Source organism: Marmota monax, unplaced genomic scaffold (genome assembly GCF_021218885.2).
Source record: "Marmota monax isolate L192 unplaced genomic scaffold, Marmota_monax_Labrador192_F-V1.1 WCK01_AAM20220418_F8-fsc00011, whole genome shotgun sequence".
Classification (NCBI taxonomy): domain Eukaryota; kingdom Metazoa; phylum Chordata; class Mammalia; order Rodentia; family Sciuridae; genus Marmota; species Marmota monax.
In genome coordinates, this window is record NW_026693082.1 from 16,262,125 (window position 1) to 16,288,258 (window position 26,134).

The 26,134-nt window shown below is 37.7% G+C and overlaps 1 protein-coding gene across 1 annotated transcript in view; it reads right to left on the reverse strand.

Moving 5' to 3' along the window:
* Positions 1-1,717: 1,717 nt before the first annotated feature.
* Positions 1,718-26,134, reverse strand: part of Rnaseh2b (ribonuclease H2 subunit B) — a 73,376-nt gene continuing 48,959 nt past the window's right edge. The window contains 3 exon segments of the mRNA XM_046454169.2: positions 1,718-1,786; positions 1,788-1,883; positions 3,975-4,055. Coding sequence (XP_046310125.1) covers positions 1,745-1,786; positions 1,788-1,883; positions 3,975-4,055 — 219 coding nt within the window. The 3' untranslated portion in view covers positions 1,718-1,744.

A 26,134-nucleotide genomic window follows, 5' to 3' on the forward strand; every position in this document is an offset into this window, starting at 1 on the left:
AACCCCAAAGTGAGAAATATTATACCAAAAAAAGTGGCTTGTATTCTTAAAAAATGTCAAACAAGACAAAGGAACAGGTAAGAAATTCTTCCTGTTTAAAGAAAGCTACAGTAAACAACAATAAAAAAAGACTCCAGTGCTAGACAATTTTACCTCTGATAATCTTTTCAGAAATAGAAACAACCACCATGGAAATCCTCAAAAGATTAAGAATGGAACCATCTAATGAAGTAGCTAAAACACTTCTCGACGTCTTTGCATAACAATTAAAACCAGCATCCTTGAGAGACACATGCATACCCATGTTTATCACAGCACAATTCACACTAGCCAAGTATGGAATCAATCTAGGTGTCTGCCAACAGATGACTGGACAAAGAAAATGTGGTGCTTATAACACAAAGGAGAGTTATTTAGTTATAAAGGAACAAAATTATGTCATTTTCAGGAAGAAGGTTGGAACTGGAGAGCATTATATTAAGCAAAATTATATTAAGCCAGACACAGAAAGTCAAGGGTCATGTTTTCTCTCATATATGGAAGCTTGAGATAAAAATGTAAAAAAAGGAGATCTTATGAAAATAGAGTAGATAGAGGCAGGGGCTCAGGGGGAGAGGAGAGGAGAGGAAAGGGGAGTTAGTAGGGAATTAAGCTGATCAGATTACATGTATGTACAAATGTCCCACCCACCATTTGTTAGAGTGCAAATTTCTGACAACTTTTTTGAAATATATTTCCATAAGTATATATTTGAAAAACTTATTTTTGAACCAGTAAACTCACATCTAAAAATCTATTCTAAGGAAGCAATAAAATATCTAAACAAATATTTACATACAATCTGATTCTTCAAAACATGAACATATGTAAAGAAATGTAAGGATATTTATTAAATAATCAAATGTTGAATAATTAAAAAGGATATTGTCATTTAAAAATCATTTTTGTGAAAAATACCTAGTAGCCTGGGAAAAATCTCACAAAATTATGTTACAAAAATGGAGGTTATAGGGGCTGGGGTTGTAGCTTAGCGGTAGAGCGCTTGCCTTGCACATGTGAGGACCTGGGTTTGATCCTCAGCACAACATAAAAATAAATAAATAAAATAGGTATTGTGTCCAACTAAAAACAAAAATAAATATTTTTAAAAATGGTTATAAAATTGCTATTATAATTCCTTTAACTTTTTTTATTGTAAGAACATGCACCAAATTATTTCTGGGTAATGAAAAGATAGATTACAATTTTAGCTTTATTCTTTTCTCTCCCTTTTTTTTTTTTTTAACCAAAAACATATATTTGTAAGAACAGAAAAATTCCAATAAGATTTACAAAAACTAGTCAATTAAAAAGTAGCAATTTTACCTGACAGTTTTGTTACCTAGTTTCTCTCAGTATACTGAAAACCATGTTGTTAAAGCTACTGTGTAGCAAAATTACATAAAATAACAATAACTCAAATATTGTCATGGGTCAGTTAGCAGAGGGCACTGTGATGCTACATGTTAAATTCTGTTCACTTGATTACTTTCTCAAAGACACCAAAGGCCACCGACATGAAATCACACAATAACTTTCCCATATTTTGTTCAGAGACACAAATATCAAATCCTAAAAAATGTTCAAGAGAACCTGAACATTGCCATCTTTCTCCAAAAGGTGGTAATCAAGGGTCAGGAAGTACCGCGGCATGGAGGAAGAATGAAAATGGAACACGTAAAAAGAAAAGATGCTTTTTGCTTTATTAGGCTTTATTTTTTAGAGTTTTGAAGGTTTCCAATTTTTTTAGAATTTTTTGCACCAAAAAAGGCATCAATACTTTTCATTCCACTCTTGTCAACTTTAGCCAAAGCCTTCTGAGCTGCAGTCATTTTGCTTGTTTTCTGTTTTTGAAAATAAGAGAGAAATATATGTTATGAATATAACATTAGTAAGTCATGCATGCAAATCAGACAATATTGTGTATGTCTCAAGGTTCGTCAAGGGAGGAAAGCTCTGCTATTAACATGCTTCCCAAGAGAATGAAAAAAATTCGGATATCTATTCATAATTCAGACACAAAATATGTTAAGATAAGACTGCTGCCTTCTAAGGAGTGGACGGTTACAGTCAATGATCTACTGCAGGGGGAATAATTCTGGAGGGTGCATTAGTGCAATAACACAAACAATAGAACTGACACAGACAGAGATTGGAATTACAGCCTTATATTACCACACGATGAATAATTCACATCAACTTACAATCTGATTTTATTCATTTGCTCTATGGGAAACCAAGCACAACTCTATTATATTCAAAAGATGACCTATATTACAAAACATCCACTGGTCTTCAACTAGTACTGAAAAGTACTTCTTCAACAAAGAAATACTCTCCAAAAAGCTGACTCCAAATAACTCTGCCCTTTAAATTTTTCTCTCTTTCGTGGTTACTGTATTGTTCTCCCCTTTAACCTGACCTATGTCCTTTAAAAAGCACTAGAAGATGGTAAATAGCAGCTGATTTTACTGCAATGCATCAAAACTTGTTGAAAAGAAGTATAAATAATGGGAACCAGTAAAGAAAAAAAACTCATCTATCTCCCTGGAACTGTAAGATAAGTTCAAAGGCACAGCATATGATTCCTGCAATCTGGCTTCCCACGTTCTATCACACATCACATAGGAGGCTTAATCCTTGACTGGATGGTGAAAAGTAGCCATCTCATCCAGACAAGTTGTTCAGGGTATTTATGCCTTAATAAGTGACACATAAACTCTAAGGGGACTATCCACTGTTAAAATCTAAATGAAAGTTAAACATAGAAACAATAGGGAAAAGGAAACATACATTCTTCAGAAAAAACTTAAAACAACTAAAAAATCAAATGAAAAGGCTAAAAACATTCTGGAAAATTTATCTGTACCCTGTGTCATAAAAAGTGTTAACAATCTCAATTTAGAATAAGTTCTTACAAATCAACAGAAAACATTATTATTCCAACATGAAAACAGGAAAGGGATACAACTGCCCTTTGCAAAAATTGTAAATTAACGATAAACAATTGGAAAACCAAATCTTTCCAGTTAAAGAAACTTGACAGGCAAATATTTTCAAAATAAAAATAATGCTATCCAGAATGCTAGATAAACAGTCATTGGCAACTATGTTTGAGATTACAGATTTTTGTTACAACTTTAGAAAACAATTTAGCTATATATTTTATGAAAGAGTTCATGTTCTCTAAGCATTTACTCTTAGTTCTAAATTGTGTCTAATAAAATAAACTGATATAGACTGTAAATGTCTATCACTTCATTAAAACAAACAAAAACCCCAAAATTTAAAAGCCAGAAGTAACCCATAAATCCAAGACCAGGGGACGGATTACATTATATTCCATATGATGAAGTAAATTAACACTCATGACTGGATATGAAAGGATGATCAAAACTTCAAAGAGTGTTTAATGATATGTGAACATTTTCTCAACACAATGATAAAAGGGCAGAACCAAAAACTATGTAAGCATTATAATGCCAATTTTAAAAGCTACGTGATATTTATAATGCATGTGTCAGATAAAACTTAGTACGAAATGTTACCCAAATAACATTTATGGGTAAATGCTGAATGGTCAAGTTATTAAAAATTTTTGTTATCATAATTTCTGGGAAGATTCTGGGCAGTAAGATTGACCAAAAATTTACCTGTAGAGGCTTCTTCCCTTACCACCCATCGCTCTATGAACACATGGCTAAGTGTAGGCACATTCTTGCCAAGCATATTGCTCTTCTCTGTTTTGTAAAAAGTTTAAATTGCTTAACATTTTCATTGTCATGCACAATTTTGAATAAATTAAGCCACAGAGATGCAAATTAATAATTTTCCATATTCAAAAACTAATCACAATCAAGTGTGCAATTGTTTCTGATGTCTATACAGGTCACCCATTGCAAATGTATAATATGTCACTACACCTGGACACGTACCTTTTCAGTCTTGAAATCTTTTGTGTTAAATTTAGTGTAATCTTCTTTTGCTTCTACAGGCTCATCTGATAACTTTAGTTTCTGCAATGTTAGAGCAGTGAAGTGGTGTCAAATGTCACCTTGCCACTTACATGATGCATTAAAAACAAACAAATGTGCAATTTGGACTCACACTGGACAAATGGAGCACAGACCTGGCAATGGATTTGCTTTTTACAAACTCCCTACATTTTGACAACTATCTATTGAACTAAGCCACGTACCACTTCCAAGAAGCATGGGGTGATGGGATTAGGTAGATACAAGACTCAATCTCTCATCCCGTGTAGCAATAGAAGCAAACTCTCACTTTGTGTGTGCCAGGTACAGTGAGAACCTAGGTGGCATAAGACTTCAAGGACAGTCTGAGGCTAAACACAATGCATGGATGTGTCAAAGACAAGAATTCCTTTAAAATGGATCAGATATCCAATTGTAACTAGGCTTCCGTCACCTCCTAGGCTAATTAATATCCACTGAGGAATACAGGAGCAATATTATTCTATTATTACCATAGTTGCATAGCTTTATCTCCTTACTTCCTTTCAATTTAATTATCTTATCCACACAAGAACAACTGAACAACAAGCAGCAGGAGAGGGAAGCGAAATGAATAGCTTAAGAGTCTAGTACAGGACGTGGGGTGAGATTTCTATTTTTATACAAGTGTTCTTCCCATTAAGTCCAATGCAGCTAAGTTGAACCTTCCCTAAATATTTTCGCCTTTCACATGGGTGTTTTGCAGCAATGCATGTGAAAATTCTGTCAGGAGCTAGACTGTGACCTTAATGACTATTAAAAAAAAAAGAAGAAGAAGAAAAGAAAGCATGTCATGCTTATGGTAAAAGGTGCAAAGGTGAGCAGACGAGTCATGTTTGACATGGTGGATTGACTGTACAAGACCACTGCATGTCTTCAAGCTCTTTGTGGAGATACCATGTGGGTAAAAGCCAACATGGGTCTCCCCTAGGAAAACAGACTTATCATCAGCTTCATTCTTCACAGCCCTGCTTTTCCTAAGCAATGAACTGAATCAGTTAGTTTAGTGCTAACATATGCCACCACCTGAACCACACAGGGGAGTAAAACTAAACGAAATTCTTAAATTCTTTGCTGTAAAGAACGGATGAGCATCCTGAGACTATATCACATATTGTGGGAAAATCTTCTCTTGACCACACAGCAACCTACAGCAAATCAGCTGTCAAAAGCAAGACCACTGATTCTCAGCAGAAGGAAGCACAGGAACAAAGACCCTAAGGGGACTCAGCAAATGACGGACTTGAGGGACCCAGTGAACAGTGGCTGCTTTTAGATTGCAGCTGCAGGATGAGGTGGGAGAGCTGAGGGAAACCCCTGAGGTGCAACCAGTGAGTCAGCAGTCACCAGGTGAAACCCAGAAATACTGGTTCTTGGAATAAGAGGATTGATCAAAGAAACGGTGTGCACCAGGGAGGGGAGCTCCTCTCTGTCGAGCTAAAGCAAACCCTCATGATTCAAAAAATGCAGACTCAGGCAAACATGGAGTCTTAGCAGAAAGGAGATTTCGAGTCTGCGAAGGGAGTCAGTATGGGAATGGGGTTGCCTCACTATCCCCAGAATTTCAGTGACAACTGGGAAAGGGGCTTCATTGTCCAGATGAACTATGCCAGAGATCACAACTTCTGTGTTTTTTTCTGTCTTCAAAACCCAATGGCCACTGCTTTTCTTTCACTGGGTCAGCGGGCACCTACCTTGAGTCTCAAGCTGGGATCAGGAGGGAGACTGTGGCACTGACCTGCTGACAGCTCTGAGAAGCACAAGGTGGAGCAGCGTTCCCTTTGAAATTGGTGTCTAAGCTGGGTGTCCAGAGGCAAACAAACTGGTGGGGTGTGGATTGGGGATGAGATTCAGAATGGAAGAGATGAGACTGGGTCTGGGGAAAAGCTTGCTGCTTACAGCACACCCCAGCACCCCCAAAGTCGCCACTGTAAGCTGGACACTTACACACACACACACACACACACACACACACACATTTTGAGACATTCAGGATGTGCAGTGCCAGATAATCCAGGTCAGTTCACACACATACTGTAGCCATGCCCATCCTTTCCTCTGATACAAAAACCAGGGCTATGTGAATTTAGCTCTGAGCAGACCACGTTTCCTCAATGCTTGCTGGTTGGTGGGCAAGGAGAGGCGGAGCCCAGCATACAGGTTTGGCCTCCTTGAGCCAGAGTTGAGAAGGAATCAACTGAATGGCCAACGGGAACTGTGAGAAACTTTAATCTTTTAATATTTATTTTTACATTCACTTTCTTGGTCAATTTTGTTGTTATCCATTATTGGGTTTTTATAGTTCTAACTTTAAATATTTTTATCAATGAATTAGATTTGTTCTCAATCTCTTTTCTTCTTCATCATTTTAATTTTTTTCCTTTCTCTTTTTTCTTTCTTTCTCTCATTTCTTCTTTTCATCCCCATTTTTAATTGTTCTTTTTAGATATACCTGACAATAGAGTGTATTTTAACATATGATATATGCATGGAGTATATCCTAATTAGGATCCCATTCTTGTGGTTGCACATGATGTGGAGAGTCACTGTGGTGTATTCATATATGAACATTGAAAAGTAATGTCTGATTCATTCCATTGTCTTCCTATTCCCTTTGAAACTGGTGGTCTAAGCTTCATAATTAGAGACAAACAGGTTGGGTGTGTATTTGGGATGGGAATCAGAACAAGAGAGATGAGATTGAGTCTGGTAAAAAGTTTGCTTTTCTTCATTAACCTTTGTCTAATCCACTGAACTTGAAGTCCCTCCCCCCACCCCCATTGTGAGTTAGCATCCATATATCAAAGAGAACATTCAACATTTGTTTTGGGGGGACTTGCTATTCACTTAGCATGATAGTCTCTAGATCCATCCATTTACTGGTAAAAGTCATTTTTTTTTTTTTGTAATTGAGTAATATTCCATTATATAGGGTATTCCACATTTTCTTTACCCATTCATCTATTAAAGGGCACCTAGGTTAGTTCTATAGCTTAGCTATTACGAATTGAGCTGCTATAAACGTTGATGTGGATGTGTCACTAAAGTATGCTGATTTTAAATTCTTTGGATCTATAACAAGGAGTGGTGTAACTGGGTCAAATAGGTGGTTCCATTCCCAGTTTTTTGAGGAATCTCCATACTGCTTTCTTTCCATAATGGTTGCACCAATTTCCAGTCCCACCAGCAATGTATGAGTATACTCTTTCCCCAACATCCTCACCAACATTTATTGCTGTTTGTATTCTTGACTAATGCCATTTTGTCCGGAGTGAGATGAAATCTCAGTATAGTTTTATTTTACATTTCTCTACTTGCTAGAGATGTTGAACATTTTTTTTTGTAAATTGTTGGCCATTAGTATTTCTTCGGTAAAGTACCTCTTCAGTTTATTTGTCCATTAATTGATTGGGTTATTTGTGGGTTTTTTTGGTGGTAACTTTTTAGAGTTCTTAATATATAGACGTTGATGTTCTGAGGGGCAGGTGGCAAAGATTTTCTCCCATTCTATAGGTTCTCTCTGCACACTCTTGATTGTTTCCTTTTCTGTGAATAAGTTTTCTAGTTTGATACCATCCCATTTATTGATTCTTTACTTCTTGAGCTTTAGGAGTCTTATTGAGGAAGTCAGTTCCTATGTCAACATAACAGAATATTGAGCCTACATTTTCTTCTATTAGGTTCAGGGTCTCTGATCTAATGCTTATGTCCTTGATCCACTTTGAGTTTTGTGCAGGATGAGAGATAGAGGTTAAATTTCATTCTGTTTCATATGGATTTCCACTTTTTCCAGCACCATTTGTTGAAGAGGCTATCTTTTTTCCAATGTATGTTTATGGTGCCTTTGTCTAACATGATACCTGAATTTATATAGGTTTGTCTCTGTCTTCTATTCTGTTCCACTGATATTCATGTATGATTTTTGTGCGAAATCATGCTGTTTTGGCTACTATAGCTCTGAAGTATAATTTAAGGTCTGGTATTATGATGTTTTCTGTTTCACTTTTCTTGCTAAGGATTGCTTTCACTATTCTGGGCCTCTTATCTTTCCAAATAAATTTCATGTCTGCCTTTCTTATTTCTATGAAGAACATTATTGGAGTTTTACAGGAATTGCATTAAATCTATATAACACTTTTGGTAGTATGGCCATTTTGACAATATTAATTCTAACCATGAATATGGGAGATCTTTCCATCTTCTAAGGTCTCAATTTCTTTCTTTACTTTTAATAGTGGTCTTTCACCTCTTTTGCTAGATAGATTCCCAAATATTTTATTTTCTGAGGCTATTGTGAATGGGATAGTTTTCCTAAATTCTCTTTTGGTCGATTCATCATTGGTATAGGAATGCAATTGATTTATAGGTGTTAATCTTATATTCTGCTACACTGCTGAATTTTGTTTATAAGTTTTAGAAGTTTTGGGGTAGAGTTTTTTGGGTCTTCTAAATACAGGATCATGTTGTGGGCAAATAGGGGTAGTTTGAGCTCTCCTTTTCCTATTTGTATTTCTTTAATTTCTTTTTTTTTTTTTTGTCTAATTTTTCTGGCTTGAGTTTCAAGGACTATGTTGAATAGAAGTGGTGAAAGAGGGCATCCCTGTCTTGTTCTAGTTTTTAGAAGGAATGCTTTAAACTTTTTTCCATTTAGAAAGATGTTAGCCTTGGGTTTAATGTATATACCTTTTACAATGTTGAAGTATATTCCTACTATCCTTAGTTTTTCTAGTGTTTTGAACATAAATTGATGTTGTCTTTGTTAAATGCTTTTCTATTGAGATAATCGTGTGATCCTTGTCTGTGAATCTATTGATGTGGTGAATTATATTTATTGATTTCTGTTTGTTGAATCTAATTTGCATCTTGGGATGAAACCCACTTGATCATGGTATACCATCTTTTAAATATTTTTTGTATGTGCTTTATTAGTATTTTATAAGAATTTTTGCATCCATATTCATCAGGGATATTGGTCTGAAGCTTTCTTTCCTTGATGTCTTTGTCTAGTTTTGGTATCAGGGTGATACTAGTTTCACAGAATGAGTTTGGGAGGGTTCCTACCTTTTCTCTTTCATGGAATAATTTGAGGAGGCTTGGTGTTAGTTCTTTAAAGTTAGATCTGGTAGAACTAAGCTGAAAATCTGCCTGGTCCTGTTTTGTTTTTTATATTTATTTTTTAGTTGTAGTTGGACACAACACCTTTATTTTACTTGTTATTTTTTATGTGGTTCTGAGGATTGAACCCAGGGTCTTGCACATGCAAAGCGAGCGCTCTACCGCTGAGCCACAACCCCAGCCCTGGTCCTGGGTTTTTCTTTGTTAGTAGGCTATTGATAATGTCTTTAATTTCATTGTTTGAAATTGATCTATTTACATTTTCTGTGTATTCCTGATTCAATTTGGGTAGGTCATATGTCTCCAGAAATCTATTAATGACTTCAAAATTTTCTATTTTATTGGAGTATAAATGTTCAAAATAGTTTGATTATTGTATGTATTTCAGTAGTGCCCATGGTGATATTTCCTTTTCCATTGTGGATTATAGTAATTTGAATTTTTCCTCCTTGTTTTCTTAGTTAGCCTGGCTAAGAGTTATCAATTTTATTTATTTTTTGAAAGAACCAAGTTTTGTTTTGTTGATTTTTTTGTATTGTTTTCTTCTTCTTTTCAATTTCATTGATTTCAGCTCTGATTTTAATTATGTTCCATCCTCTTTTGCTATTGATGTTGATTTGTTCTTCTTTTTCTAGAGCTTTGAGATATAATGTTAGGTTATTTGTTTGGTGACTTTCTATTCTTTTAATGAATGAACTCAATGCAATGAACTTTCCTCTTAGAACCTCGTTCATAATGTTCCAGAGATTTTGATATGTTGTGTCACTATTCTCATTTACCTCTAAGTATTTTTTTTTATATTTTATCTCTGATTTCTTATGGTCATTCAACAGCAAATTATTTAGTCTCCACGTGTTAGAGTAGCTTCTATTTTTTTATTTTATTGTTGTTTTCTAATTTCATTCCATTTTGACTGATAGAATGCAAGGTATTATCTCTATTTTTTATTTACAAAGAGTTGCTTTGTGGCCTAATATAGTCTATTTTAGAGAAGGATCTGTGTGCTGCTGAGAAGAAAGTATATTCAATCATTAATGGATAAAATATTCTATATGTGCCTGAAAAGTCTAAATTATTAACTGTATTCTTTAGTTCTATAGTTTCTTTATTTGGTGTTTGTTTGGAGGATCTATCCAGTGGTGAGATAGAGTGTTAAAGTTACCAAGTATTATTGTCTATTTATACTTGAAATTGAGAAGGGTTTGTTGATGTGTATAGATGTTGCATTGTTTGGGGCATAAATATTTACAATTATTATATCTTGTTGGTGTATAATTCCATTAAGCAGTAAAAAATAAACTTCTTTGTCCCTTCTTATTTACTTTGGCTTGAAGTCCACTTTATCTGATATGATGACAGAAACCCCTGCTTGTTTACAATATCTATGTGAATGTTATTTTCCCATCTGTACTTTCAGTCTGTAGATATTTTTGAGTCTCTTGGTGACAGCATATTGTTGGGTCTTGTTTTTAATCCAATCTACTGGTCTATGTCTTTTGATTGATGAGTTTAGACTATTTATTGTCAATGTTATTATTGAAAAATGATTTATTCCCTGTCATTCTGATTTCTGGTTTTTAACTTGAATTAGTTTATCCTTTGATTGTCTATTCTTCTAGTAGTTCCTCCCTTTGCTGTTTTTCAATTGCAGTTTTCATTAAATATTTTATTATATTTTGTAGTGCAGGCTTTCTAATTGCAAATTTTTGAAACTATTGTTTTATCATGGAAGGTTGCTATTTTCATCAATTCTGAAGCTAAATTTGCTGGATAGAGTATTCTTGGTTGACATTAATTTCTTTCAGAGCTTAGTATATATTATTCCAAGACTTCCTAGCTTCTAGGTTCTGGGTTGAGAAATCAGCTAAGAAATGGACTCATTTACCTCTTAATGTAACTGTTGTTTTTCCTCTATCAGCCTTTAATATTCTGCCTTTATTCTGCATGTTAGGCATTTTCATAATAATGTGCCTTGGTATGGGTCTGGTGTAATTTTGTGTATTTTGTGCCTTGTAAGCCTCCTTTATTGATTTTTCCATTTCATTCTTAAGTCTTGGGAAACATTCAGATATTATTTTATTGAAAAGATTGTGCATTCCTTTGTTCTGCATCTCTGAGCCTTCGTCTATCCTGATAAATCTTATATTTGGTCTTTTCATGTTATCACATATTTCTTGGAAGTTCTGTTCATGGTCTCTTAATATCTTTTCTCCATGGTCATTTATTTTCAAGATTATATATTTTTGTCTTCATTGACTGAAATTCTATCTTCCAAGTGGTCTAGTCTGTGGGTGATGCTTTCCACTGAATTTTTTATTTGGTTTATTGATTTCTTCCTTTTGAGGATTTCCACTTGATTTTTTTCCCCCCAGAATTTCTCTTTATTGAAGTGATCTTTCACTTCCTATATTTTCTGATTTCGTTCCTTACATCAACCTTTCTAAACTCCTTCTCTGACACTGTGGTGTCAATGGACTCTGTTATTGAATTATTTGTTTGTACGAGGTGATTTGTTCCCTTGCTTTTTTTCATATTGTGTGTGTGTCTACTCATCTAAAAGTATGGATCTGTGGATTTATAGTGTCCCTGGAGGTTTCCAGAACCTCATAGTTTAGGGGGGAGGCAAATAATAACAATAAACAGAGCCAAAAATATACAATATTAAGCCAAATAGTTCCTACTATGACATATACAATGTTAATTGTAACAATAAACAGAAATGATGTCATCAGTTATTGCCCACATGAAAACAGTGTTTGTGAAAGGATTTACAATTTTGAGTGGAGAGAACAGAAGAGATGTAGAATGTCATGATTCTGAAAGAGGAGGTGAGAAAATAGAATTTAAAAATTAAAGGAAGAGTGAAAGAGAGAACCAGAGAGGTTGGCTGTTAGCAGAAGAAAAGAGAAAGAGAATTACGGGAAATAGATAAGTGAGAGAAAAAAGATATAAAATAAAAAACATAATAAATAAAAATAGAAAAATACAAAACAAAACTGAAATATACTAATTAAAAATCCTAGCCCTCAAAAGATTGAGCCATGAAAAATAACCACCTTCAAAAAATGCTAGAAATGAGAAAAAAGAGACAAATACACATCAGTGTCCATGAATATACTTTCTTTTCATTCACTCAGAACTTTCTCCAAAATTGATATAATATATATAATAAGCCATTAAACTATCTGAGCAAATACAAAAGGAATGAAGTAATCCCTGTATCTTTTCGAATCATAATAGGATGAAATTAGAAATTAATAGCCAGAAAAGTTACAGAACTACATAAATACACAGAGAATAAATACTGCACTTTTGTTGTTATTTCTTGTTTTTTGGCTTTTTGGTACCAGGGATTGAACTTAGGGGCGCTTAACCACTGAGCTATAGCCATTTTTACAACATTTTTTATTCTGAGACAGGATCTTGCTAAATTGTTGAAGGCCTTGCTAAGTTGCTGAGGCTGGCTTTGAATTTGTAATCCTCCTGTCTCAGCCTCTTAAATCACTGGGATTACAGGTGTGTGCTACCATACTCAGCTCAACAACGCACTTTTGGATGATGAGTGAGTCATTGAAGAAATCAGGAGAGAAATTTAAAAAAATTTTAGAAGCAAATAAAAACACAACATACCAGAATCTATGGGATACACCAAAGGCAGTTCTAAGAGGGAAACTCATAGTTATGAGTGCCTACATTTAGAGAGAGAGAGAGAGAGAGAGAGAGAGATATCTTAAATAACCTAATGATGCATCTCAAGGTCTTAGAAAACAAGAATAAACCAATCCCAAAAAGAAATAACAAAGATATGAGCTGAAATTAATGAAATAGAGATTACAAGAACAATATAAATAATCAACAAAACAGGGTTGATTCTTTGAAAGGAGAAACAAGACTGATAAGCCCTTAGCCAAACAAACTAAAAGAAAGAGCAGAGAGACAAATTAACAAAATTAGAGACAAAAATGGGAATATTACAATAGACAAAATTGAAATCCGGAGGATCGTGAGGGACTATTTTGAAAACTTATGTTCCAATAAAATAAAAACTCTAGAAAAAATGAATAAATTTTGAGAAACATAACCTACAAGAGTTGACTCAAAAGAATATGTAAAATAACAAGCAATGAGAATGAACTGTAATAAGATGTCTCCCAACAAGAAAAGCCCAGGATGCGATGAATTCACAGCTGAATTTTTACCAGATCTTTAAAGAACTAACATCAATGCTCCTCAAATTATTTCATGGAATAGAAAGGGAGGAAATGCTTTAAAACCCATTCCTTGAGGCTATTCTCACCCAGATATCAAAACCAGATCAGGACACATTAAGGGAAGAAAATTACAGATCAATATCTTTGATGAACATAGACACAAAAATACTTATTTTCTTATAGGAGCAAATTGAATTCAATAATCCATCATGATCAAGTTGGATGCAAGATCTGTTTATAACTTATGCAAATCAATAAACATCACCAATAACCATATAAATAGAACCAAACTAAGGACAAAAATCACATGATCATCTTGATGAAGCAGAATAAGCCTTCCACAAAATTCAATACTCCTTCATAACAAAAACCCTGAAAAAACTAGTGGTAGAAGGAACTTAGCTCAACATCATAAAGGCTACATGTAACAAACCTAAAGTCAATATCATTCTAAATGGGGAAAAACCATAAAAAACTTTTTTTTTTTTTTTTTTTTTTTTTAGAATGCACTTCCTCTGAAGTCAGGAACAAGACCTTGATGTACACTGTCACCTCTCCTATTCAATATAGAACTTGAAATTTTAACCATAGAAATTAGGCAAGAAATACAACTAAAAGGGATACAAATAGGAAAGAAGTCAGATTATCTCTATTTGCAGATGATATGATCCAATACTAAGAAGACCCTAAAGGTTCAAGAAGACTTCTTTAGCTAATGAACAAATTTGGCAAAGAATCAGTATAAAAACAAATCAGCAGCTTTTCTATATACCAATAATGAATCTGTTGAGAAAAAAAATCAGAAAAACAATTCCATTCACAAGAGCTTAAAACACACACACACACACACACACACACCACCACCACCACCACCACCACCACCAACAACAACAAAACCCCCAAACACTTAGGCATAAATTTAACAAGGTGAAAGACCTCTACAGTAAAAATCATAGAACAATGAAAATCGAAAACACTATTAGATGGAAAGACCTCCCATGTTCCCCATATTCATGGATAGGTAAAATTAGTAACATTAAAATGGCCTTATTCAAAAGTAATCTACATACTCAATGCACTCCTCATAAAAATACCAGCAATATTCTTCACAGACCTTGACAAACCATTTTTAATATTCATACGGAAAAGCAAAAGATCCAGAATAGCCAATGCAATCATGGGCAAAATGAAGATTGTGGGAGGCATCACATTATCAAATAGCTTTGAAATGGTGGTTGAAAAATTGGTTGTGTTGGGGCTGTGGCTGTGGTTCAGCGGCCCTGAGTTAGATCCTCAGCACCACATAAAAATAAAATAAAATAAAGGTATTGTGTCCAATTACTACTAAAAAAATAAATATTAAAAAATTGGTTGTTTTTTCTCTATGTATGTTATTTTATCTCATATGTAGAAGACAGTGGGGGTAGTTACTATACTACAGAGACATAGTAACTAAAACAACAGTACCAGCATAAAACAGGCACATAGGCAAATGGGACAGAATAGAAGATACAGAAACAAACCTACATACATGGCTACAGTCATTTGATCCTTGACAAAGTTTCCAAAAACATACTTTTAAGAACAGAGAGCTTCTTTCAACAGAAAGTGCTAGAAAAATTGGATATCCATACGCAGAAGAATGAAACTAGATCCCTCTCTCTTGCTCTGTATAAATGTTAACTCAAAACGAACCAAAGACCTAAGTATAATAGTAGGAACTGTGCAACCATTACAAGAAAACAGGAGAAACACTTCAACATATAGGCACAGGCAAAAACTCTCCCTCAATAGGACTCCAATATCTCAGGAAGTAATAGCAAGAATCAATAAATGGGATGGCATCATCTACAGAAAAGAAAACCAACCCACAAAATGGGAGAAAATCTTTGCTAGCTACTCCAAAAGACACCTAATACAGAATACATAAAGAACTCAAAAATTCAGGGGGCATGGGCTTAGAAATGATGGTGAAATGTAATGGACATTATTATCTAAAGTACATGTATGAAGACACGAATTGGTGTGAATATACTTTGTGTACAACCAGAGATATGAAAAATTGGGCTCTATATGTGTAGTAAGAATTGTAATGCATTCTGCTGTTATGTAAATTTTTTTAAAAGTAATTAAAAAATAAAATAAATAATAGGGAAAAAAAGAACTAAAAAATTAAACACCCAAAACCAAATAACCCAGTCAATAATTGGGCCAATTAATTGAACAGACACTTCTCCAAAGAAGTACAAATGACCAACAATTCTATGAATAAAAAAAATATTCAACATCTTTAGTCATTTGGGAAATGCAAATCAAAACTATCCAGATTCCATCTCATTCCAATCAGAATGGTAATAATCAAGAATGCAAATAATATTAAATGCCAGCGAGGAAGCTGGGAAATGTGCACTAGTACAGCCACCAAGAAAATCGGTATGGAGGTTCCTCAACCAACTAAAAATAGAACTATGATATACTCTTGGTATTTATCCAAAAGAATTAAAGTCAGCATACTTTAGAGATAGATGCATTCGAATGTTTACCACAGCACAATTCACAATAGTCACGTTATGGAATCAGCCAAGGTATCCATCAACAGATGAGTGGATGGAGAATATGTAGTTTATATACACAACAGTGATTTACTCAGTCATAAGGAATTACATCATTTTCAGGAAAATGGATGGAAATGGAAAAGCACCATATTGAGTGAAATAAGCCAGACTCAGAAAGTCAAGGGTTGTATGTTTTCTCTCAAGTGTAGAAGGTAGTGAAGAAAAAGGAAAAACAAAGGAACATCATGAAAGTAGAAGGGAGGCCAATAGGGATAAAGATGGGATGGGGGGCGGGGCAGACAGGAGCGAAGGGTGGGGGAGATGCTGGGGGGTGAAACTGATGAAATCATGTTATGTGCATGTGTAAATATGCCACACTGAAAGCCACATTCTACAAAAGCCACCCCCCAAACATATTGCAGAGGGGGAAAAAATAGGCTACTTCACCACATATGAACTACCTACCACTACAAAGCGCATGGATACATGCAACTTTCTTAATACATGTTTGTTAATAAATTGAGACAGTAAAGGGTGGTCAGGCTATGTATATTTTTACTGGAAAGGTGTCTTCTTGTGGTTCATAATGCTGAAGGTTATTATTTTCAAAACTCAAAGAGCACAAGGTCAGGAGGATGTTTGTGTTCCTTATCTGTGGTGCAATGTTTCTAACACAGATGTCATTATAAACATTGGGACATTATTCACTTCGCTGATGATTCAAATAAAAAATATCCATGGCTATAACTTAAAATAAATAAAAGTACTTCTGTCATCATACAGGGATCTGAGATCTATAGGAGCAGAGATCTCTACTTGCATCTTCCAGGTTCTTAACCATGTTGCAGAAAATAATTTAAGAACATAACAGGTGTAAGATAACAGCGCAAGAGATTTATTAAAAAGCGGAAGTACACACACAGGAATGGAAGTGCAGGAAGGGAGCCCTAGGCAAGCCTCCCTCCTTATGCTGCCAACATTACTCTATCATATGCTGAGTGATCATCACGTATCTGTGGATATGAGGGAATGTGGGAAGTCCAAGTAGAAACCAGTCACTTGATTAGCACCTCATATCTCCTCCCATGTGGGTTAAACCTATTACAGTGGAAGGTCTGGTCACATCTTGGTCAAAGATGTGCATGCTACAAGGAGCTGTGTGTTCCTCCGGCTGCCATGGAGCTATCCAGCCACGGTGTCTTAGCCACTGTTTTATTGGCTAATTAGTAAGTGGTGGTGAGGGCTTAAGGCAACAGAACACAGGTAGGTCTGCTCACAAGTTGTTGTTCTGTACGTCAATGGTTTCACAGGCATTCCTTTGTTGAGAATTACTGTACTCCTCAATTTACCTATCTTATCTCCTGCACCAGACTTAGATCCCTATTTTTACCAGGCTGCCGAAAGAAGGTGGTCTATCTTCTGTAGCTGCTTCAAGCTGTAATGGGATGTCATCCCTACCTATCCAGGGATCTAAAGTCTCTAGTCTCAGTTGCTGGAAAAGGTCGAAATCCATTCACCACCATCATTCTGGCTACTTGCCTAGGAAAACAAGTAGATAGTTGAGGTAGTATCCCAAAGCAACAAAATAATCCATGGCACAAAAGCAACCCAACACTTATGAGGGTCATAAAGAATATTAATAATTTTTCCTAGCAATTTCCTTTATCCCGCCAAGAGAGCCAAGCATTTAGGCTAAGGGCAGAATCATCAACCATCACCTTTACCTGGACATGCAGATCTTGCAAGGCTAAAGTAATGCTGCCTTAATTATCAGGGATATATACACAACATCAGTTTTAATAATGGCACAGGCCCTTGACTGGGCAGCTATTAAGATGTCAAATGCCATATGATTCTGGATTGCTTTTCTCATTAAGGCTACCTCAATACTTAATAGGATTAATCCAACATGGCGATACCACATTGTCATTTAAATTTCTTTGAGTAAAACTGAAAGGCTTCTATGTGCCACGTTACATCTTCCAGCCATATCTGGAGTACAAAGATGGAAGCTAAATGGTCATACCAGTAAAGAACAATTTGTGACCATCTTTCATGAAAATCTGGGAGATTAGTAGGCTCACCTGTGGTCTTAATCCAACATCTATGATCCAGGGATATCCTAGGGTACATCTAACCAACCACCAAAGGGGAAGCCATGGCCCATAGATTAATTCCACACAATCACTGAGTTCCACTTGATGTTAGCCATCTTATTCTCAACCTCTATATCCAAATGGTAGCATACTAATCACTTTCTTGTAGTATTATATTTTACCTTCTGTTGGGATATCTGGGCCTTTCATGGAGATACTCAGAACCCAGGAAAGCCCAAGAAATTAAGAACTCTGATAGTATTTTTGTCAGCATCTTGTTTTGTGGGGCTGCAGTTAAGACCATTCACATATTTGAACAGAGCTCCATTTTCTGAAGTTTGAGAACTTAATTCCCCTTTGCTAGGGCATTTCTAAACAGGTGCAAGCTGTCTCTAATTCCTTGAAGCAGCACCTTCTAAGTACATTGACCAATTTCTATTGTGCCAGGGTCAGTCTAAACTGTTATTGTGACTCAGGGTGTAATGGGATGCAAAGACAGCATTCTTGAGATTAAGGACAGTGTACTATGCAGATCAACTCAGTATTTAAGTCAAAATAATGTATAGGTTTAGGATTATGGGATGAAGGGGGATTAAAGCCTTATTAATTGCCTGCAAATCTTGGACCAGTCGACATTCCCCGAAAGGTTTAGCACTGAGAGAATCGGAGTATGACATGCTCTGGGATACCATGCTTAAAATAGAGATAAGGGGTTGGAACCCTTGGCAGGCCTCAGGCTGTTAGAGGACTAATGTTTATGGAGATATGTTTTTGGGTCTTTTAGAAAAATTAAGATTGTCTGGGCATTTATTGCCTTTCCTGATATCTGAATGTCCCAAACTTGAGGAATTATTTTAGTCAAAGTATCCACAGGCAGAACTCCAATCTCTTTCCAGATATTATCAATGTTATCAATGCCCCAATGAAGGGGGAGATGAATGTTTAGGTGCTACATGAAGAGTTACATACAGAGAGCCTAAGAATTTCTAACCTAACAGGGGAGTGGGGCTTTCTGGGAAAACCAGGAAGGCTTGAGTCATAATTAGTTCTCCAAATCTGCAAGTCAGAGATACAAATCTTTTAACTTTAGAGATTCTGTCAATACCAATCACAAAAAAGGTTTGATTATAAAGTAGTGTAAGAGGTTCAAGTAAGGCAAAATATGAAATCCCCATATCCCATATTTTTTACCTGCCATGTCAAGAGTCACCTGAGACTCTTCCTGAGTGAAGTCCAGCTGGCCAATGGGGACAATATGAAACCTTGGATACATTCAGTCCTCAAGGGCAGTCATCATAGGAGAGGATGTCCATCCCAGCTTCCCTTTGGAGGCAAGGGCAGTCTCACTCCCATTACATAGGGGACAAAACCAGGTTGAGGCGGTCAATTTTTCCTCCAGTGTCCAGATTCTCCATACCTGAAACAACTGTCAGGTCTCCAGTTTTTCCCCTTTGGGCTACATCTGCCTCTAGGGTCACCTTGAGATTGCAAGGTGCTTCTCATACCAAATGAAATTAGTTGGGCTTGTTCTCTAGCCTGTTGCCATCTCCTCTGGGACCTCCTAAACTTTTCCTTTCTTTCTCTGTGGAATGCCAGAGGGACCAAATCTTTCAGCTCCTTCAAGGACAAGAACTGGTTCAAGGCCTTCTTTTGAATCTCTTTTTTGATGTATGGGGTTGACTGGTAGGTGAAAAATATCCCTAATACCACTTGCCCATCCACAGAGTCAGGATCAACAGAAGAGTATTTCTGGAAGGCCTCAGTTAGCTGATTTAAAAACAATAAAGGATTTTCATCTTTTTCCTGTTTTACCTTCCAAAATTATCACATTTTTCCTTTTCCTTATACTTTTTCATCCTTCGATAAGACAAGTTATCATGTGGTTACGCCTAACAAGGCTGATGTGTTCTGGTTGATGATTCCAGTTAGGGTCCTCACGGGGTATGGCTATATCCCCTAGTGGTTGGTTAAAGACAGGCTACCTGCATGTGCCCGAGCTTCATACAAAATACTATCCTTGGTGGAAGGAAGATGGCGGCGAGGGGAGTGCATTGCCCCCGTGTGCTGCTTCACTGTGTGGGAGTATGACAAGTCAGGACGGCTAAAGGATATCTTGTTAGGAATTTCCAGCAATAGTGGGGTGCTCCGGAACCTGGAGGAAGGATTTCCATCGCACGAGGATCGGCTACGGGGACTCAAACGCGAGAGGTTTGTCGCACGGAGGGTAACACTGCTTATTCAGCAAAACGCCCCGCGGCTAGAGTCTGCAGCGCGCGCTGGGAAACGAGGAGATAGCGACGCAGGGATACAGCGCTGCAGTTTCTGCCAGCCGCGCAAGCACCGCACTCAGGGCTGAATTCTGGGTTCGAGACGGGGGAAGGAAGCGGTCCATCTCGGTTCTCCACACCGGTCAGACCACAGAGGAGGCCAGCAGCCACCATGTTGGTAAACTGACGTCACCTTCCCTGTTTTCGACTGACCGCAGCTCATTCAGCCATAGAACAGGTAATTTCAGGCTGTAATTCGCCTGCGGCTTGCAGACAGATTGCTAGGGTTCAGCGCCTGGGTGCTTCTTAGAATCTGATCTTATCGGAGCGAACACCGAGCGCGGGGCGGCCGAGTTCCGGCTCCTGGAACTTCCCTGGACCGGGGCTAGGAGCCCGCGGAAACTGCGTCTCGGTCCGGGTCCTGCTGAGGGCCGGTCAGGACTCACCCGTTGCTTTGGTTGCCCGGCAAGGGGAACGAAATGCTGCCATTCGCATAGGATACCAACATGGCAGAGATCTGATGTCAGCAGAAAGCGGCGGAGGAGAGAACTTCATCAATACCAGCCGTGACATAAGCAGTTGGTCTCCTGGTAGGGGTGTGAGGCACAGTCACCCGAGTCTCCTCAATTTGTCCTCGAGCCAGAGGGGAGGAGCCGGGCCGCCGCCAGCGCCTGGAGCAGGCCCAGCGGCTCACCAACGTGGTGACTGCGTGACCCCAATTGGAGAGGGGGTGGAGCGGAGCCGCCACCCGCACCCGCAAGGTAGGCAGACCCGCGACCCAGTGGTACATGGGCGTGGTAGGAGGGGCAGGGCAGAGCCGCCCTTCGCGCTCGCAAGGTAAACAGACCTGTGACAGCCTGGCGGGTCAGGCCCAGTGGCCTGCCAGTGTGGTACACACATCACCCCAACTGGAGTAGGGGCAGAGCAGATCCTTCTCCCACGCCCGGATCAGGCCCTGCCGGTGTGGTGGTCACGTGACCCCAATCGGAGTGGGGGCGGAGCGGAACCACCACCCGTGCCCGCAGGGTGAGCAGACCAGTGATCAACCTGCAGATCAGGCCCAGGGGTCCGCAGGCGTGGTAGGAGGGGCAGGGCAGATCCGCCGCCCGCGCCTCCAAGGTAGGCAGACCTACAACAGACCGGCGGATCAGGCCCAGGAGCCTGCCGGCGAGGTACAAACACCACCCTAATTGGAGTAGTGACAGAGCAGAGTCGCTGCCCGTGCCAGGAACAGGCCCAGCGTCCTGCAGGCGGGGTAGTCACGACACCCCAATTGGAGTAGGGGCAGAGCAGAGCCTCCACCCGTGCCCGAAAGGTGAGCAGATCTGCGACCGACCAGCAGGACAGGCCCAGTGGCCTGCCGGTATGACAGACACGTCACCCCATTTGGAGTAGGGGCAGAGTAGAGCCGCCGCCCGCGCCTGCAGGGTAGGCAAACCTGCAACCTACTGGCGGATCAGGCCCGGTGGCCTGCCGGCGTGGTACACTCGTCACCCCAATTGGAGTAGGGGCAGAACAGAGCCGCCGCCAGCTCCCAGAACAGGCCCAGTGACCTGCCGGCGTGGTAGCCACGACACCCCAATTGGAATAAGGAGAGAGCAGAGCCGCCGCCCGCACCTGCAGGAAAGATACGCAAGCAGTATGAAAAGACAAGGAAAGAAAGGACCACAAGCAATGCAGGTCAACGCAACTTTAGAAGAGGTAACAGCTGCAGCAGATGGAATGTCAGATAAAGAATTCAGGATATACATGCTTCAGATGATTTGGAGTATCAAGGAAGACATTAAACAGCAAAATCAGACAATGAAAGATCACTTCGACAACGAATTACGCAAACAAATCCAGGAAGCAAAGGATCAACTATACAGGGAGATAGAGGTTATAAAAGACAAACAAACAGAAATCCTAGAAATGCAGGAAGCAATAAACCAACTTAAAAACTCAATGGAGAATACTACCAGCAGAGTAGAACACTTAGAAGATAGAACATCAGACAATGAAGACAAAGTATTTCAACTGGAAAAGAACATAGACAGCTCAGCAAGACTGTTAAGAAACCATGAGCAGAACATCCAAGAAATATGGGATAACATTAAGAGACCAAACTTAAAGAGTCATTGGGATACAGGAAGGTACAGAGCTCCAAACCAAAGGAATGAGCAGTCTATTCGATGAAATAATACAAGAAAACTTCCCAGACTTGAAGAATGAGACAGAATCCCAAATCCTAGAAGCCTACAGGACGCCGAATGTGCAAAATCATAAGAGATCCACACCTAGACACATTATAATGAAGATGCCCAACATACAGAATAAGGAGAGAATTTTAAAAGCTACAAGAGAAAGGAAGCAGATTACATTTAGGGGTAAGCCAATCAGGATAACAGCTGATCTTTCAACACAGACTCTGAAAGCTAGAAGATCCTGGAATAACATATTTCAAACACTGAAAGAAAATGGGTTCCAACCAAGAATTGTGTATCCAGCGAAATTAAGCTTCAGGATGGAGGATGAAATTAAAACCTTCCACGATAAACAAAAGTTTAAAGAATTCGCAGCTAGAAAACCATCTCTTCAAAACATCCTCGGCAAAGCATTACAGGAAGAGGAAATGGAAAATAACAATGAAAACCAACAGTGGGAGGTAGGACAGTAAAGGGGGGGGGGAAATAATCAAAGAGGAAAACAAACCATGTTTAGTAACAGAAATAAACAAATATGGCTGGAAGAACAACCCATATCTCAATAATAACCCTAAATGTTAATGGCTTAAACTCACCAATTAAGAGACACAGGCTAGTAGAATGGATCACAAAACAAGACCCAACAATATGCTGCCTACAGGAGACGCATTTGATAGGAAAAGACATACATAGGCTGAAGGTGAAAGGTTGGGAAAAATCATATCATATGGACTTCGGAAACAAGCAGGCGTGTCCATACTCATATCAAATAAAATAGATTTCAAGCCAAAGTTAATCAAAAGAGATAAAGAGGGACACTACATACTGCTTAAGGGAACCATACACCAACAAGACGTAACAATCATAAATATATATGCCCCAAACAATGGTGCAGCTATGTTCGTCAAACAAACTCTTCTCAAGTTCAAGAGTCTAATAGACCACCACACCATAATCATGGGAGACTTCAACACACCTCTCTCGCCACTGGACAGATCTTCCAAACAAAAGTTGAATAAGGAAACTATAGAACTCAATAACACTATTAATAACCTAGACCTAATTGACATATATAGAGTATACCACCCAACATCAAGCAGTTACACTTTTTTCTCAGCAGCACAAGGATCCTTCTCAAAAATAGATCATATATTATGTCACAGGGAAACTCTTAGACCATATAAAGGAGTAGAGATAATACCATGCATCTTATCTGATCATAATGGAATGAAACTGAAAATCAACGATAAAAGAAGGAAGGAAAAAGCATACATCACTTGGAGAATGAACAATAGGTTACTGAATGATCAATGGGTTATAGAAGACATCAAGAAGGAAATTAAAAAATTCTTAGAGATAAATGAAAACACAGACACAACATATCGGAATCTATGGGACACATTGAAAGCAGTTCTAAGAGGAAAATTCATTGCTTGGAGTTCATTCCTTAAAAAAAGAAAAAACCAACAAATGAATGATCTCATACTTCATCTCAAAATCCTTGAAAAAGAAGAGCAAAACAACAGCAAAAGAAGTAGAAGGCAAGAAATAATTAAAATCAGAGCTGAAATTAATGAAATCGAAACAAAAGAAACAATTGAAAAAATTGACAAAACTAAAAGTTGGTTCTTTGAAAAAATAAACAAAATCGACAGACCCTTAGCGATGCTAGCGAAGAGAAGAAGAGAGAGAACTCAAATTACTAGCATACGTGATGAAAAAGGTAATATCACAACAGACACTTCAGAAATACAGAAGATAATCAAAAACTATTTTGAATCCTTATACTCCAATAAATTAGAAGATAGTGAAGGCATAGATAAATTTCTTAAGTCATATGATCTGCCCAGATTGAGTCAGGAGGATATAGAAAACCTAAACAGACCAATATCAATTGAGGAAATAGAAGAAACCATAAAAAGACTACCAACTAAGAAAAGCCCAGGTCCGGATGGGTATACAGCAGAATTTTACAAAACCTTTAAAGAAGAACTAATACCAATACTTTTCAAGCTACTTCAGGAAATAGAAAAGGAGGGAGAACTTCCAAATTCATTCTATGAGGCCAACATCACCCTGATACCTAAACCAGACAAAGACACTTCAAAGAAAGAAAACTACAGACCAATATCTCTAATGAACCTAGATGCAAAAATCCTCAATAAAATTCTGGCGAATCGGATACAAAAACATATCAAAAAAATTGTACACCATGATCAAGTAGGATTCATCCCTGGGATGCAAGACTGGTTCAATATACGGAAATCAATAAATGTTATTCACCACATCAATAGACTTAAAAATAAGAACCATATGATCATCTCGATAGATGCGGAAAAAGCATTCGACAAAGTACAGCATCCCTTTATGTTCAAAACTCTAGAAAAACTAGGGATAACAGGAACATACCTCAATATTGTAAAAGCAATCTATGCTAAGCCTCAGGCTAGCATCATTCTGAATGGAGAAAAACTGAAGGCATTCCCTCTAAAATCTGGAACAAGACAGGGATGCCCTCTCTCACCACTTCTGTTCAACATAGTTCTCGAAACACTGGCCAGAGCAATTAGACAGACGAAAGAAATTAAAGGCATCAAAATAGGAAAAGAAGAACTTAAATTATCACTATTTGCAGATGATATGATTCTATACCTAGCAGACCCAAAAGGCTCTACAAAGAAACTATTAGAGCTAATAAATGAATTCAGCAAAGTGTCAGGATATAAAATCAACACGCATAAATCAAAGGCATTCCTGTATATCAGCGACAAATCCTCTGAAATGGAAATGAGGACAACCACTCCATTCACAATATCTTCAAAAAAAAAATAAAATACTTGGGAATCAACCTAACAAAAGAGGTGAAAGACTTATACAATGAAAACTACAGAACCCTAAAGAGAGAAATAGAAGAAGATCTTAGAAGATGGAAAAATATACCCTGTTCATGGATAGGCAGAACTAACATCATCAAAATGGCAATGTTACCAAAAGTTCTCTATAGGTTTAATGCAATGCCAATCAAAATCCCAACGGCATTTCTTGTAGAAATAGAGAAAGCAATCATGAAATTCATATGGAAAAATAAAAGACCCAGAATAGCAAAAACAATGCTAAGCAAGAAGTGTGAATCAGGCGGTATAGCGATACCAGACTTCAAACTATACTACAGGGCAATAGTAACAAAAACAGCATGGTACTGGTACCAAAACAGGCAGGTGGACCAATGGTACAGAATAGAGGACACAGAAATCAATCCACAAAACTACAACTACCTTATATTTGATAAAGGGGCTAAAAGCATGCAATGGAGGAAGGATAGCATCTTCAACAAATGGTGCTGGGAAAACTGGAAATCCATATGCAACAAAATGAAACTGAATCCCTTTCTCTCGCCATGCACAAAAGTGAATTCAAAATGGATCAAGGAGCTTGATATCAAATCAGAGACACGCCGTCTGATAGAAGAAAAAGTTGGCTACGATCTACAGTCGGTGGGGTCGGGCTCCAAATTCCTCAATAGGACACCCATAGCACAAAAGTTAATAACTAGAATCAACAAATGGGACTTACTCAAACTAAAAAGTTTTTTCTCAGCAAAAGATACAATAAGAGAGGTAAATAGAGAGCCTACATCCTGGGAACAAATCTTTAC